This window comes from Pongo abelii, chromosome 4 (genome assembly GCF_028885655.2).
Source record: "Pongo abelii isolate AG06213 chromosome 4, NHGRI_mPonAbe1-v2.0_pri, whole genome shotgun sequence".
Taxonomy (NCBI): domain Eukaryota; kingdom Metazoa; phylum Chordata; class Mammalia; order Primates; family Hominidae; genus Pongo; species Pongo abelii.
This window is the reverse complement of record NC_071989.2, coordinates 110,842,960-110,859,111: the sequence shown is the minus strand read 5'-3', so window position 1 is coordinate 110,859,111 and position 16,152 is coordinate 110,842,960. Positions and strand designations below refer to the sequence as shown.

Below are 16,152 nucleotides of genomic sequence, written 5' to 3'. Positions count from 1 at the left end.
TAGACAAAGATATTGTGAAAGGTCAGTGTGTTTGTGAGAAAGCACAGACTGGATTTGCACAACTTAGATGTCAAGACATCTAGTTAATTTCTAATCAAGATTAATATTCTGACAAAACATATAAATTTCAAAGAAAATATTTATATTTCTCCTGGAGAAACAGAGTACTAAATAAATCTCTGTTTTAACGATCACTGGCTTTCTTTAAAGATCACTAACTTTCTTTGAATTTTTTTCCTCCATGTCAGAGATAACTCCCACTTCCTGTTTATTTGTGGGACGGCTACATTTCTTTCTTTTAGTCTATGGAATATGATTATTTCTATCTCTCCCCTCCTTTTTTTCTATCTTAGTAAAGGTCATTTCTTCTTTCTAACATAACATTTATTACACAGCTTGACTTATATCTTTCTACCTGCTTTCCAATGTATTAAGACAGGAAGTAAATATATGTATATTATACTATATATAGTACAATTTAAATCGCATTTATTTAATATATATATGTATGCGTGTATGTGCATATATACACACATATACACTATATATAGTATTAACCAGGTGGAAATATCTACATCACTTACAGAACTATCTGTACCCACTAACAGGTATAGAGCTTGTCCATGAGTACATATCCACTGATGGTTCAAGTCTTTTCTTCCTACCCCACATTGTTCTGTTTTCTACAGGGGTTTGACATCTTCTGTAGGACCAACATAGATGGTGTCTGTTAGCTTGTGGCTAGCACAACCACAATAATGTGGGCTTTTGCTTACTGGGGCTAAAAAGTATTAAAATAATTGTACAATCTGAAGAAATACTACACAAGTTGTTTTGACCAGAACACCAAATAAGATGAAAAGTGAAGTGTGAGGGCTTACTTTAAAAATTAACATACATGGCATAATTTATTTGAATAATTAAAGCCCCCTTATTAGCTACTTGGTCAAGTTGACTTTCCAAAGAATGCATACAAATAGACACTTTGTGCAAACAAATATCTCTAAGAAGAATGAAATACTCTTTCAGCAATGAGATTTGCCCTATGTGTTGTAAGGAGATAGACTGATCTCATTAGTGCATCAAATGAACTATGTGTACAAATGTGCATTTGGTACATTTCTGTATTTCTCTTTTAATTCTAGGCTGGTGGTCCCCATAGACCAGTAGGATCATACACAGACTATGCTAGCCATTGAAATGGCTTTTAGTTAGGCTACTGTCTTTATCATCATTAGAGATGACATTTTAATGGGCCCACTAATTTCAACATATGAATAACACAGCCTATTTTCTGCAATATGAAAATTGGTAATATCAGAATGTTTTTTTCTTCTCAAGTTAAATACCTTTAGTTACAGCATTTTTATTCACAAACAGAAGAAAACAGAAACTGCAGGAAAATAATTTCTTATGTGTCCGTAGAATTATTCTCTGGGACCAGTAAGAGTTTGGGTATATTTGTATATTTGGGTATATAGATAATGTTCACCTCTGAATATTATATATGTGCTATAAAACACAAAAGGGTAAATGAATGGCAAGGTATGAAAGTATTTTAAAGAATCTGGTTTGTAGGCATATATAACACCTCCTAAATCCTACTATTTGGAAAGAACAGATGAAATATAACATTTAATACCGCTTCACTAACAAAATCCCTGGGTTTTTAACCTTTTAGAAGTGTCAGTGTTTCCCTTGATCAACTTGACTAACTTCAAAAGGAAACCATAGTCCAACTGCAGTTTCCATAGAAACATACCATTTTATAAGATGCATCTACTAAATGGTGGTATCTCATTCCGTATTGTTTCATATATGTTGTTATTTGTAAATGTATTCTAAGACAAAATTATTTTAAAGACATACATTTCAAATAGCATGTGAAATGTCAAAATAATTCATTGAAAGTCTGAACAAACTTCAGCAGAAGTTACAGTAAACACTCTGAATACTACTATATTTAGGCTGCTATTACTGGCTTACTTACAAATATATAAACAGGATTGATAAATTTAGCTATTTTAAATTACTCAGCCATTTAGTGCTTTGAGCTAAGCTGTATTCTTTTGAAGGTCACTTTGTTAGAATGAGATATTATAAAACATCCGCTGTATAATTTAAAAACCTTAGGATCATAGTTTACTTTATGCTTCTTTCAGAGTGCATTTTCCCCTTTCTAAAGTCTCAATTGTTTAATTTTGTAAAAACTATTCATACAAGAGTGATATTTTTGAACTAGACCTAATGTAATACATTTTGAAGAATTCCAATAGCAGCTAGCAATAAGAAACAGGAAACTTCTACATGTTGCTAATAGAAAAATCCTTTCTATTTCTATTTGTGCTGTCAGTAGAAGTGGGTTTGCATTAATATGAAACTAACGTTTAAAAACGTGTATCCTAGGCCAAAAACAACTTGATAGGATAACAAACTCCAATGCCTAACCCAAAGCACTATCTTCCAAACAACTGGCAAAAAACCAAGATTCAGGGAAGTAATTTTTTAGTACCAGCACATGCAGTACATGACATAGAAGCATCAAACATTACCACTTTCAATAAACAGAACAGGGGAAGAATGATGCTTTTTTTTAAACTCTGCAGATGGCAACTTAACACAAAACTATAGATGTATAAGACAATAATCGCTCCTACCTTGATGAAGGCAGAGAAGAATGACTTATAGAGGTAAGATGTGGATTTAATTCTTAATTTCTTTTTTTCTTGAATCTCAAATCTACTTAATGAACATACCATACAAAATATACAATAATTTAAATGGTTAAGGTTATTAGATTTCAAAAGCAGCCTGATGGTTTTTAATGATTATACTTGCACTTATTTGCACTATACATAAAAATTATAATATTAAATGAAGTGAAACAAAGACAGAAAATGAAACAGCACTAAATTATATGAATGAATTTTACTTTCAAAGCTAAAGTGCAATAATTGACCATTTTCTCATGAGTTATGCATTGTATAAAAATAGCAATACATAGGGTTTGAGGCAGATACAGAGACACATACAATATCTCAGTAACTTTACAATTTGGTTGCCTACTTGGAAATTGATACTTTTATAGGACTAGTTATAGAAATAAGCATACATACCCTGGTCTAACACTTCTTCTTCTTCTCGTTTTGGCTGCTGTAGTGAAGGAATCTTATCTTTATATTCTGTTTCTGTAAACGATCAAAGAAGCTGAGCATAAATTTGCAGTATGTATTACATACTTAAAATAGTTTATTGGAAATAGTCCATCAACATAAATATACTATTCAGGGTCTTGTGCTTATTACAGTATTAAGAATTTATAAGACAGAAAGGCTCTAATTCATAAGCTCCCCACCCCCCCACCCCCAGCACAACCTACCAATTATGAGACATCTGACTTAATAACTAGGTCAACTACCCTTTCAATAATATATAAATGATACAGAATTTTCAAAATGCATTGACAAAATGACTCATATTTGTTTTCTTAAATTAAATTTAGCACTGTTTTAGGAACACTTAAGAACACTTTAAGGCATATTCTATAAATATAGTAGAATCTTAATAAATGGCCAGAATGCTATGCTAACTTCTCTCATAAAATTTCCACTAGAAAGAAATAAGAAGCTGCTCTAGTGTGTTAAGACTGAACTTGCAAAACTCAATCAAGTCTCAGCATACTTCATGCAATAAAACAAGGAGTAGACTTTGCAATTTTAAGTTAAAAAGTGACAGTCAATATGACCATTTTGCAGAGGAACAATATATATATGTTAAATAACAATTCTGAGAATTAGATAAAAAAAGTCAAGACTAGCAATGCTTCACAAATCAATAATTGTTCTTTGCCTGAAGAAGCCCATTAAATGGATAATTTAAAGTATGGCTGGAGATGATAACCATTTTCACTGGCAAACTGTAGTGATCTTTAGAACATGGTGCATAAATTCATAAATTGTGTAAGTCATTACTGGTTAGGGAAGGAGTTAGATGAGGAAATGAGAAAACAGGAATTAAGTGAAGAAAGGTCTACATTTATGGGATTGGTCCCAAAATGAATCTGTTTCATCCCTGGCTGAGATTTTCCTCTTTAACTGTTCTGACGGGGACATGTCAGGGAGGGGAGATAGGATATGAAAGAGAAAAATGAGAAAATAAGAAATATGTGTGTACATGTGACTGGTAGACAGAAGAAGGGAATAAAGATGATTTTAAATATAGTCAAACAAGATACATACAAAAATATAAAATACAAAATCATATATTACTTTATATTAAACATCAATTATTACCTTTATGATGTTCATGCATCATAACCATATCAGACTTCACGGGAATTGGAATGTTGGCCTCTGGTGGTATGGTTCTGAACACATCTGGAGCTACATTCTGGGTACAGGTCATGAAAGAAACTGCATGCTTGGCTTCCATGTAATACATAATGTATAAGTTGCACATTTCATCACTAGACGTGCCACTGCAGGCAAAAAAAAAAGATATAACAAATCAACCATTCACATAAAACACATGCTTAATGCAAGAAAAATGCAGCCATTAGATCTGCCAGCAATGGATTCAAAGGTAGAAATATCGTGCATTTATTTTATAGCTTTCATTAAAACCCATCACAGTTTTCAACATCAAAAGCACACTGTCAAAGGCATACTTCCACTTAACAATGGAGTGTCAGTTTGCAGGCATACCATGAACACTACTAAATACCACTGATGAAAATGGCATTTTAGTAGATGAGGGATATGGTACTTTCTTTCCTCTCTCGAATCTTTTTATTCTTTAGTCCCCTCCTATTTGCTAAAACTCATAGACTGGGAAAAGTTATTGTTCTCATGGAAAATCTTTATTATTTCCTTAACAATGGTAAAAATCAGAAACCTTCAATAGAATTATCATATATTATTTATTATAAGTCTTTAAAAATGGCTTTTCCTCTTAACATCAAAAGTCCTGGACCCTGTTTTTGGTTAACTGCCTCCTTCCTTATAGCCAGATGAATCTAGAATCATGTGTCCACACTAAGGCATTCAAAGTGTATCCCTGATGTCTGACTTGGCAACTAGGCTTTTATAGAAGGGTTGAAAAGAATGCCTCAGGAATGACTCAAAATGAAATCAGCACTAATCTTTTTTAAGGGTTGAGATGTGACGGAAGTAGTGCCGTACAGTTGAATGACTCAATGTTAAAAATAGATTTTAAAACAGTGGATATTTCCAAGAAAAAAGTTCCCAATGATAGAAAAAATGTCTAATAGTTTACAAAATATGTATTCTGCTTCCTTACTTCACATGGGTTATTATATATTTCATTCTCTTTAGTATTATTAGGAAGGAACTATTTAAGTACACCTTCACAAGACTTTTATATAGCAAAGTTGTTTGGGCAAAGGAACATGTTCATTTTAGTATTAGTATTGACAATTTTTAGCAAGCCTACACTAATAAAAAAAAGCTATGAGGTAGGTTATTTGCTGTACAGAAATACATCAGTGTTGATTTTTCCAGCAATGTCATGCAGCACTCACTTTCTCTCCATAGCAACAGTATGACATCAGCAAGGGAAGGAAAAAAATAAAAATCTTTTTCAAACAGGGATTTGATTTCTCTAAGCTTTGAAAATGTAGAGCCCTTGAGAGACCACAGGAATAAGCCCCTGCCATGGGAAGCTCTGTTTATGCTTTAGAAATCATTTGGCTTCTCACTCTCTGAATCTGATACCTGTCAGTGTAATTGCCTCTCCCGTGAAATATAAGCAAATAGTGAAGTGCAAACCCAAACAAACATCTGTTCACTACACATGTCTTCATGGTGTCAAAACACCATTCCTAAGAATTACATTTTAACAGCCTTGGAGTTGGTCAGTATGTGCTATAAAAGGAATGGCTGTTGCAAAAATAATAAACTGGAGCCTCCCGCCATATTATCCTTCTCTTTCCTGCTTAAAAAAAGGAGGTATATGTAGATCAACCGAGCAAAAAGGAAAAAGGAATTTAAGATGTGGCTCTAGCTTTAAAAACCTTTAATCATCTTGCAGAGAGGAAAAGCAAATTAATCATTTAAGCATCTCAAATTAATGAAAGGAAAAACATTTTAAATTCATATAATAATTCATGAAACTTGCAACTCATCAATGGATGGGTCCTTTCATATTTTCTCTTTTTGGGAATGTCAATACCCATGTTTTCACTGGAGAAGGTATACCCACCCACAACAGCATATGTAAGACAGCCAGTATCCTGATTTGTTTCCTTACTAAAAAGCTACACACAATGAAGTAACTATCACTGCTGGTCTAAATATTGTTGGTCCCTTGGGCCAGTGTGTTCTCTGTTGCATAAATGGAAATTGTTTATTCTGTGAGCTGTTATATGTTTTTATAAAATACTTAGAGAGGGAATTCTAGACTTTTTTTTACTCTTCCTACTAGAGTAGTATTTCCACAATTATTACCACAAAACTTTGGTCCTTGAAATGCTTACAGAAGAGTTGAGAAAAACTTACCATATGACCTGCCGGGCACGACGGCTCACGCCTGTAATCCCAGCACTTTGGGAGGCCGAGGTGGGTGGATCATGAGGTCAGGAGTTCAAGACCAGCCTGACCAAGATGGTGAAACCTCGTCTCTACTAAAAATGCAAAAATTAGCTGGGCGCAGTGGCAGGTGCCTGTAATCCCAACTACTCAGGAGGCTGAGGCAGGAGAATTGCTTGAACCCAGGCGCAGAGGTTGCAGTGAGCTGAGATTGCGCGCCACTGCACTCCAGCCTAGGTGACAGACTGAGACTCCATCTCAAAAAAAGAAAAGAAAAGAAAAAAAAGCAAACAAACAAAAATCTTACCATATGACCAAATGAAAATGTTGGTCTATACAAGTTAAATAATGTTATAGTGCCTGATCGTTTAATACACAATGTGCTCATGACTGTATGGCGGGGTCGGGCGGGGTGGGGGGGTGGATACAGTAGGTTCTATTCCCTAAATGAATCTCACTGGGCTCTTTTGTGTTGCTGTGTGTTCCAGGGCATAATTTAAGAAAAGTTGTACTGTAAGACTTGCTCTTACATAGGTAGAAACAAAATGCTAGTATTGTTTAAGAATGACCAATCAAAAGGATTTCTTCAATAAAGTAGTGTGCATGTAGTAAAGCTATATAAAGCTATTCAAATGAATATACATAGATATGCATACAGATGTGTAGCTAGAAATGTTTCATAACATGTCTTATCTGTATAAAGACAGGTAAATATCTACATATATTCTATCTATATCCTTCTATCTGTCCATCTGTCCATCCATTCAGATAAACACATAGTTCAAGCTTTCAGAAAAATCCATTAGAGATTTAAGAAGCAACTAATACTGCAAAGCTTCAAAATAACTAATATAAAATATCTTGTTAATATATATTTCCTTAAAGATAATTTTGGTGCTTTTAAATGTGTTACATGTATATTTGGAAGGATTTGTTTTTAACACACATTTGAAAAAAAAATTGTACTAAAAGTAAAAATTTCATTTCAAACAAGTGAAAGGTAATTAATCTGAGAACAAGGAATTAAACTGTGCAATGTCGGCTAAGAGTAAATCAGGACAATAATTTACTCTTACTAAATTAAATTCATTGTTATCACCAAAAAGCAGTAAGTAACAATTAAAAAACAAAAGAAAATTGTAGATAGTAATTATGGAGAAGAATATGAAATAAAAAGGTGGCATAAGTTTAGAATAATTATATACTAATACTGGAGACAAAGGCAGCAATTACTATATTAGAAATAGTGTGTACCAAGGTACAAGGTTACATGTTTGAAAAACACATGTACTTAAGTATAGCAAATAAAGGAAAATCAGTAACTTTCTAAATAACGTAACTCTTTGTCCTCAACAACTTATGATCACACTTTATTATTTTAAATAGCATATTTGAGAAAATAAAAAATAAAAATATAAGCTAATGTTGCAAGTTATTTCCTCAAAAGTGAATTATCTTACCATGTACTGAATTAACTTTTGAGAAAAATTATGCATATATGTGTAAGAGTATACATATATGTATGTGTGTACACACATGCACATATACATACACACACAATACACTAATTCAATTACACATATATTATGTGTTAATTTGATACACATATAAATGTGTTCGCCTCTACACACATGATTTTCTGAGACATATTAATCAGCTCACCAATACAGTTCATTTGGGGTACCAATTCTATGATTCAAAATTGAATTTGATCAAATAATTTAGGAATCTTTGCTATCACAAGGAAAATTTCATTAAAAGAGCTGAACAAAAAGAGTCATACTTTATTCCTTTCCATCTATAATTAGACTTGTAGTCAAGGTAACTCTGAGCTCCTATGTGACAGAGAAACTGTCGTATGCTAAAAATGTTAGGAGTCAAATCGTCCTTAGTATCAGCATCACAGTTTGCTTATTTTATTTTACAATCATTCACCTTTCATTCAAAAACAAAAAATCTCATTTTAAAACAAATTGCTTTCCATATTCCTAAGGGAGTATTTTGACACATGTACCCTTAATTTCCACAGAGATCAACATATGCAATTCAACTCTGCTAATGTGAGTGATTTATGAACATGAGAAAGTAGGAAGGGAGATTATGTCCACTGAATGGCCCTTTAAACATTCTCCAATGCCAGTGTGATTCCTTAAAATGATGACTGCTGGCATTACTTACATTCCAAAATTACAGTAGTACATTTATTTCATCTTCTTGAATAATAAAGTGCTTATGTGATAACTTCCTGTTTTATACTGGCATACTTAATATAAATAGCTTTAGGTCTGACATAATGTGTGAGCCTGAAAATTGGAAGTCCTCGATAAATATGTGTTGAATGAAGGAAGAATTAATAATCCTGCTTAATAAATGTTTACAACTTCATATGACATAGCATGTTTGCCCTAGTATATTATACTACTGAATAATGAGCCAGGTCAAATTTTTGTACTCAATTGATCTGTGGGATTTCTGAAAATATTTATTTATATCCATATCTGTTTATCCATCTGTCTAATCTATTTACCTAGGTTCCATGAGAGCTTTTGTAAAAATACATTAGAAAGATATGTAATACAGATTTAATAAAGTACCAAGTAATCTGAAATGTATGACTTAAAAAATTCCAAATATCATTGTATTCCATGTCTATACCGCAAACACTCCACTAGCTCAAGAATTCTTCACCTCTACCCCCTTTATATTCAACAAATGTTAGGCTTGAAAATAGGCAAAATCGGTAATACTAACTTTAGAAAGAAATATACAAACTTCAAAGAAGTCATTTTACAAAACTTTTAATCATTTTTTAAAAAGTTTCATGGTGCTTTTAAATGTATACATTAAGAAGTTATTTATCATGTAACTTTATCTTTGCATGTAATATATTTAAAAATGCAGATTAAAGTGCTATGTTGGTATCCATGAACATTCATATTTTAATGAAATGACCCATTCCAAATGAAAAGTATGACCAACAAAACTGACCAAATTGGTAAATATTATCTACCTAGTCCCAATAATTAATATTAAATTTTAGCATATAAACTTTTAGCCTGATTAGCTGACTTAATGAGCTTAATTGGCTGACTTAATTAAATTCTGTTTTTATTTAAACTTGACTAAACATTTGAAATGAATTTAGAGAAGTATTATCCTGAATATAAAATATGTAATGCAGTCAAGCACAAAATATTGCTTCTTCGTAGAACAATTAGTAGTACTATGTTGTCAGTATATATCATACTTTGGTGCAACTTTATTTAGGCTATATTATTCATATTTACTATTTAAAAATAAATATAATATAGGGGTAAAACATTTTACCATTAAGTATATTTATTAATATATCTCATATTAAATATACCTACTTTTAAAGTAGTTATTATTAATATTACTTTTGATTGACAAATAATGGTAAGCACTTAATCATATGTTCTCACTTATAAATATGAGCTAAGCCACACAGAGGCAAAGGCATAAGAATGATATAATGGACTTTGGGGACTCGGGGGGGAAGAGCGGGAGGGGGTTAAGGATAAAAAAAACTACATATTGGGTACAGTGTACATTGCTTGTGTGACAGGTGCACCAAAATAGCAGAAATCCCTAAAGAACTTATCCATGTAACAAAAAACCACCTATTCCCCAAAAACTATTGAAATAAAAAATAATTTTGTAATATAAGGTACAATGTGATTTTTTAATATATGGATACAGTGTGGTACTATTAAATCAAACTAATTAACAAATCCATCACTTTGCTTACCTATCTTTTTTAAATTTTTTTTTATTTTGAGACGGAGACAGGGATACATTGCTCCTGCTATTTGCTCTGTAGCCCAGTCTGAAGCGCAATGGCGCGATCTTGGCTCACTGCAATCTCTTCCTTCCAGGTTCAAGTGATTCTCCAGCCTCAGCCTCCCAAGTAGCTGGGATTATGGGCATCCGCCATCATGCCCGGCTAATTTTTGTATTTTTGTAGAGATGGGGTTTCACCATGTTGGCGAAGCTAGCCTTGAACTCCTGACCTCAGGCAATCTGCCCGCCTTGGCTTCCCAAAGTGCTGAGATTACAGGCATGAACCATTGTACTCGGCCCTATCACTTTTTTAAATCATGAAATATTTGACATTCCTCTCTTAGTTATTTTGAAATATATAGTGCATTATATTGACTGTAGTCATTCTTCTGTGCAATAGATGTCAAAATCTATTCCTCCTGTCTATCTGAAACTTTATGTCCTCTGATCAACAATTCCTATTACCTCCTTTCCCACACTTCAGTCACCATCATTCTATTCTCTATTTCTATGAGTTCAACTTTTTTAGACTCCACATATAAGTGAGATCATGTGGTATTTGTATTAATATATCTGTGCCTGGCTTATTTCACTTAATACATCCTTCAGATTCATCCACCTTGTCACAAATGACAGGATTTCTCCCCTTGTAAAGGCTAAATAGTATTCCATCATGTATGTGTAAAACACATTTTCTTTATGCATTCATCCATTTATGGACACTCAGGTGGTTAAATCCATCTCCTGTTTTTACATCGTGGTATTTTAAGATGAATCCCTGTTATGGGAAAATCAGCCTCTACTTTTAAGTGCTGTTCATTAGTTACCCATGATTGTTCTACCCAAGCAAAGTTTTCTCCAGTTCCAAAATTTCTAGCTTAATACAGTTAAGCTTGGTTTTGGTAGAAGAATCACTCAACTGTAAATCTTCCTGGTAGGCTACTGTCAACGGTTTTTCTGTAAAACCTAGTTTCTATGTAACCACAGAACAGAAAGGTTTAAAACTTGAAGCTAAGAGTTCTCCCAGTACACGGAGTAGGCACCTACTGGCCCCAGCCTATCTTTAGTTAAGTGTGATTTATACCTATGTGTGCTTCAGGCTCAGGGCTCAAATCTGTGTCCTGTGGGAATGTGTGTTTGTATGTGTGGGTTGGAGGTAGGTGGGAAAAGAGAAGAGGGAGAGGAGATATATAGATTTACAGAGTATCATTTAATTTAACCGAAATCATAAATTACTAGTTTATTTCACTGGTCACATTCTCAACTGTGATCCTGTAATAATCGATGGAGGTTGTGCCTATTATTTTATAAGACAGACACCCATTGCTGTTGTTATTAGTCTAAAAATAAAAAGCATATTAACTGCTATGAGAACATTATCCATTATTATGAAAACTTTTATTCATACTTAAATGTATTAAAACTTGTCTTACTTGTTTGTCATTCCACTGGTAAAAAAATTGCTTCTATAGTAGAAATTAAATATTCAGAATATGGACTCACCCAATAAGTTAATTTCCTATAATTCCTTTCTATTTCATTTTTATTACAAAATGGTGTTTCCTTTAGCCCACATGAGATTTATGAAAGGATAAATTAGTGTAGTCATTTTAGGGTATTATTTTAAAGCAAAATGCACATTTTAAAAAAGACAAGAATTATTCTAGACTCATGGAACTGAAAGAGACCTCCAGAGATCACTTTGGCCTCCCATCCTAGTACTATAACAAGTCATTAATTTCTATGGCAGATATTACCTCACAGACAGAACTCAAAAGGATAGAATTTGGCCAAAGTAACAAACCTCCCCCCGCAAACTGTAAAGAGCCCTCTAGGCGAAAAATTCTGTTTTTTTCCACACTGAATACTTGTAAGCCAATGAAAGTAATGTGTTGAAAGGGATTTTTTACTGCTCTATTTACTTACTACAAAGGTTAATAACATAACCTGGGGCATTTAAGTAAACTACCTATGGCTCTGCACTGACATAAAATGAACAACGGATGGATACCCTCTGAATCATGTTACCTCATGTATTTAAAGATTGTTAAGAAGGGACTCATTAGGCTCTTTCTTTCAAATCTAGTTATGCCTCCTTTGTCAGTCTTTTTCTTACCATCATCGTTTCCCATAACTCAATAATACTATTGCTTTCCTGAAGTCTCTTTCCCAAATTTAGCAAATTTATCCAAAAGCAAAGCTGTTGGAAACTATTTCTGTAACAGAAATTGATAAAGGTTTGTTTTATCCTCAGCCTTAAAGTTTATGCTTACTAATACAAAAAAGCCATTTAGAGTGACATAAAAATTCTTTTACACGATATCAAATGCTCCTGCTTTGTTTTTTAAACCTGCCTCAGTACCTTTTCCCTTTCTCCATACAGCCAACAGTTAGTGTTGCTATCACAAGAATCATCTTTAGGGCATCTAAAGCATATTTTCAGATGCTTACTTTCTGTAACTTCTCTTTGATTAAGACATAAATGGTTTGAAACTCTAGCTTCCAGATGGCATCAGTAAATATTTTAAAACCTGTTCAACATAAAAAGAAGTCTCCTTGATTCTTTTCTATAAAAAAGCATGAAAAGAAACTACCTTTCATTTTTCATTTAGGTAAGTTTTTTCTGAAAGAGTTCATAGTGCTTTGAAAATTTTATGTAGTGTTATAGAATATAATTATTTCAAGGAGGCTCAGTATTTAAAAAATTATTTAAAAGGCTCGACATTCTTTTTTGATAAAGTGTTGCATATTATTATCCTTATTTAGTAGACTAAACAACTGGAAATTATTAAATTCACAGGAGTTTTAACATCATGGTTCTGAGTATTTAATGGGAATCACCAAATGTAGACCCCATGAACACAGGGCGAAAAGGCACTTGAGAAAAACAATTTTCATTATCATTATATTTTCTTTATTAAGATGAGCCTGAGAAAGCAATATGAAGTCTTTGATAACTGTAATATTTAGAGGTATGATACCGAAGGTTTTGAGGAAGTAAGAAAAAGAGAAGCACAAAAAAATGAGCACATGTTCTGGGGTTTATCCGAATCAATCAGCTTTGAAATGATAAAATGCCACAGTTTGTTGTAATTGTCCATGACAGGACAAAAAATGTACAACTTATTCACAAAGATAGTTGTCACCTGTAATCATGCCTTATCCCAATAAAATATCTTTAAATAGTGGAATGTACAGAATCATACCCAATGTGTGTGGCTTCTGTCCTTCCTTCACCAGTGAATACACATCTTGCAGCCAATAGGTCACCAAAACTTATATCAACTGGGTGCTCCACAGGGTAGAAAGCCTGCCAAAAAGACAAACACAATGAATCATTAATATTACCAGTAAAATCCAGAACTACATGTTTGATTGTGTTGAGGTATGTTCCTCCTTTACCCCTTTTTTGAGGGTTTTATCATGAAGGGATGTTGAATTTTATCAAATGCTTTTTCAGCATCCATTCAACTGATCAGAGGGTTTTTGACCTTAATTCTATTGATATGATATATCACAGAACCACATGCTTTAATAATGTGAAGCTTGGTACACTCTGGGTAGAGAGGATGAAGACAGACAGTGAAACAGACAGACAGACAGACACACACACACACACACACACAAATAATCACTGGATAAAAACAGTTCACCTTTAATCACTGGATAAAAACAGTTCACCTTTAATTAATCACTTGTACTTTATGACAAGAGCACCAAACTTTGAAATAAACAAATAAATACTATTAGCAAACGCATCCCATAAAAATCAGAATAAATGTGATAATAGAAGAGCTGTCCGAAATACTGTCTTTGAATAAATGATGGGATGTAAAAGGCCACCAACATGGTTTGACCATATTGAGAAAACTGATAAAGAAAGCACCAAATTGGAAGTTGCAAAAAGGAGGTTATACAGCTCAGTTATACAGTGAAGGCAGATTTAGAGATTTTTAGAGAAATTCACAAGAGTTGCATAATAATTTTTAAAAATTACTTTCTGCTGGTTAATATTTTTTTCTCTCAAAATTAAGCTAGATTTTACACACCTGTGGCAGCTGAGGGCTCTGCCGTCCAATCAGTGTCCACTGTCCATTTCTAACTCTGTATCCACTTACTACCTTACCTGTAATAAACACAAATTTTAATCATATAATATAATAAGGTATTAGAAAAACAAAAGGCATATTTACTTTCCTACTTTAAAGTAGAAATCTGAGTATTTTCAGAGCTGCAAATACTGAGTATCTTAAAAAACCAATATGATAAAACAGCATAAAATATTTCAAGGTCTTATATGAAATCACTTTCATTGAAACAGACTTAAGGTCAAACACAATTTGCATTTTAATTTATGGCACCAGGAAGCACAATGGTAAATATTTATAATTTAACATGTAAAGTTCTTACCTAAATGGTGAGTGTGAACTCTATAGGCAAAGACATGCATTGGATAATTTTTATAATGGCATGAAATGTCAGAATTCACCACTGTGGGAAATGAAAACACAGACGAAAGTCACTATTCAACTGGAAAATGACATTATTCTTATCTAAAATTATGCACAGGGGATTCCCAAGATGCTAGGGACTGAGGTTTTCTTATGACTTAAATACACAGATATTAAGCACTTACTCTGTGCCAGCCACTTTACTCACATGAATTACGAACCCCTTGCCTTATATTTTTATTTTGTTCATAAACAGAATGACTAGAACCAAATCAAAATACTCTGTTAGTGAAAACATAGGCTTAATTTGTTACCTTTAGCTTGAAATTTATCCAGTTGAGAAAGCTTAAAAATTGGTTTTTATTTTTGGAAAGAAAGAATTTTTGAAAAATTGAATGCAGACACCTAACATCACTAGATTGACAGTTCCTGTTGAGAAGAGGCCATTTCATACTGTTCCTTCCTTATAGTCTTAACACAGTAGCTATTCAATAAATATTCATTTTATAATAGATGAAAAAATGGTAACAAAGAGACCATACTGGTCATTAACTTTAAGATTCCCAGTGAAAACAAATGAACAATATTTCATATGGCACTTTCATCAGAGGATCGTAAAATATATTGATAAATAATAATATACTTATTCTCATCGCTTCTAGTAAGCTTGGCAGAATCAGCTATTATCATCCCCATTTTGCAAGTAGAGAAATAAGCCAACTATATCCAAGTTTAAAGACTAAGTTGGTGTTGGATTTGCTAGTCATTTAATTTTTAAATCTTTCTATGTAGAAGTTTATGTCACTGCTCATTATGCAGTGTGTCCTCTGCATCTCAAGAATGGATGATTTATTTTTAAATACTCAAGATTTATTCTTTAATTTATATAATACACACCTACACAAGGGCCTCACTTCCTAGCATCTCAATAAAGAATGGAAAAGTAATAAACCACTGGCTTGGAATAATACAAAAATCTATTTTAAATCTAAGGACAATAAAGTATTGGTTCATTTTTCCAAGACATAAAAATATTGATTATTTTTACAGTTTATAAAAAATACACTATAAATCCATTTCTACAGATTAGGTAATGAGGTAATGGTAAATATTAAAAAATCATTACTCACCTTTTTCTCCTGCTGGGATAACAGTGTCAACAGACATCATAAGGTACATGCCAGCAATTAAAGGCTGTCTGCAGAAAAAAATGATATTTTTCTAAAATACCTGAAAAAGTCAAAATGACTGTTTTGGAAAAACAGCATATACCTCAATACTTTGGTTTATAAAACGTGATGCTTGTGAAAATTGAAATAGAAAAAGAGGAAGAATTTTTCTTCCTTAAAAAATAC

General features: G+C 32.8%; 1 protein-coding gene across 18 annotated transcripts in view; it reads right to left on the bottom strand.

The window, feature by feature from the left end:
* PAM (peptidylglycine alpha-amidating monooxygenase) overlaps positions 1-16,152 on the bottom strand; it is a 165,096-nt gene that overhangs the window by 65,390 nt on the left and 83,554 nt on the right. For all 18 annotated transcript variants that reach the window (XM_009240934.4, XM_002815767.6, XM_054555761.2 and 15 more), the window contains exons 8-13: positions 15,928-15,995; positions 14,757-14,837; positions 14,396-14,472; positions 13,553-13,656; positions 4,293-4,477; positions 3,117-3,188 (exon numbers count right to left, since the gene is read on the bottom strand). In XM_009240934.4, the coding sequence (XP_009239209.3) occupies positions 3,117-3,188; positions 4,293-4,477; positions 13,553-13,656; positions 14,396-14,472; positions 14,757-14,837; positions 15,928-15,995 (587 nt within the window). The remainder of the gene's footprint in view (positions 1-3,116; positions 3,189-4,292; positions 4,478-13,552; positions 13,657-14,395; positions 14,473-14,756; positions 14,838-15,927; positions 15,996-16,152) is intronic.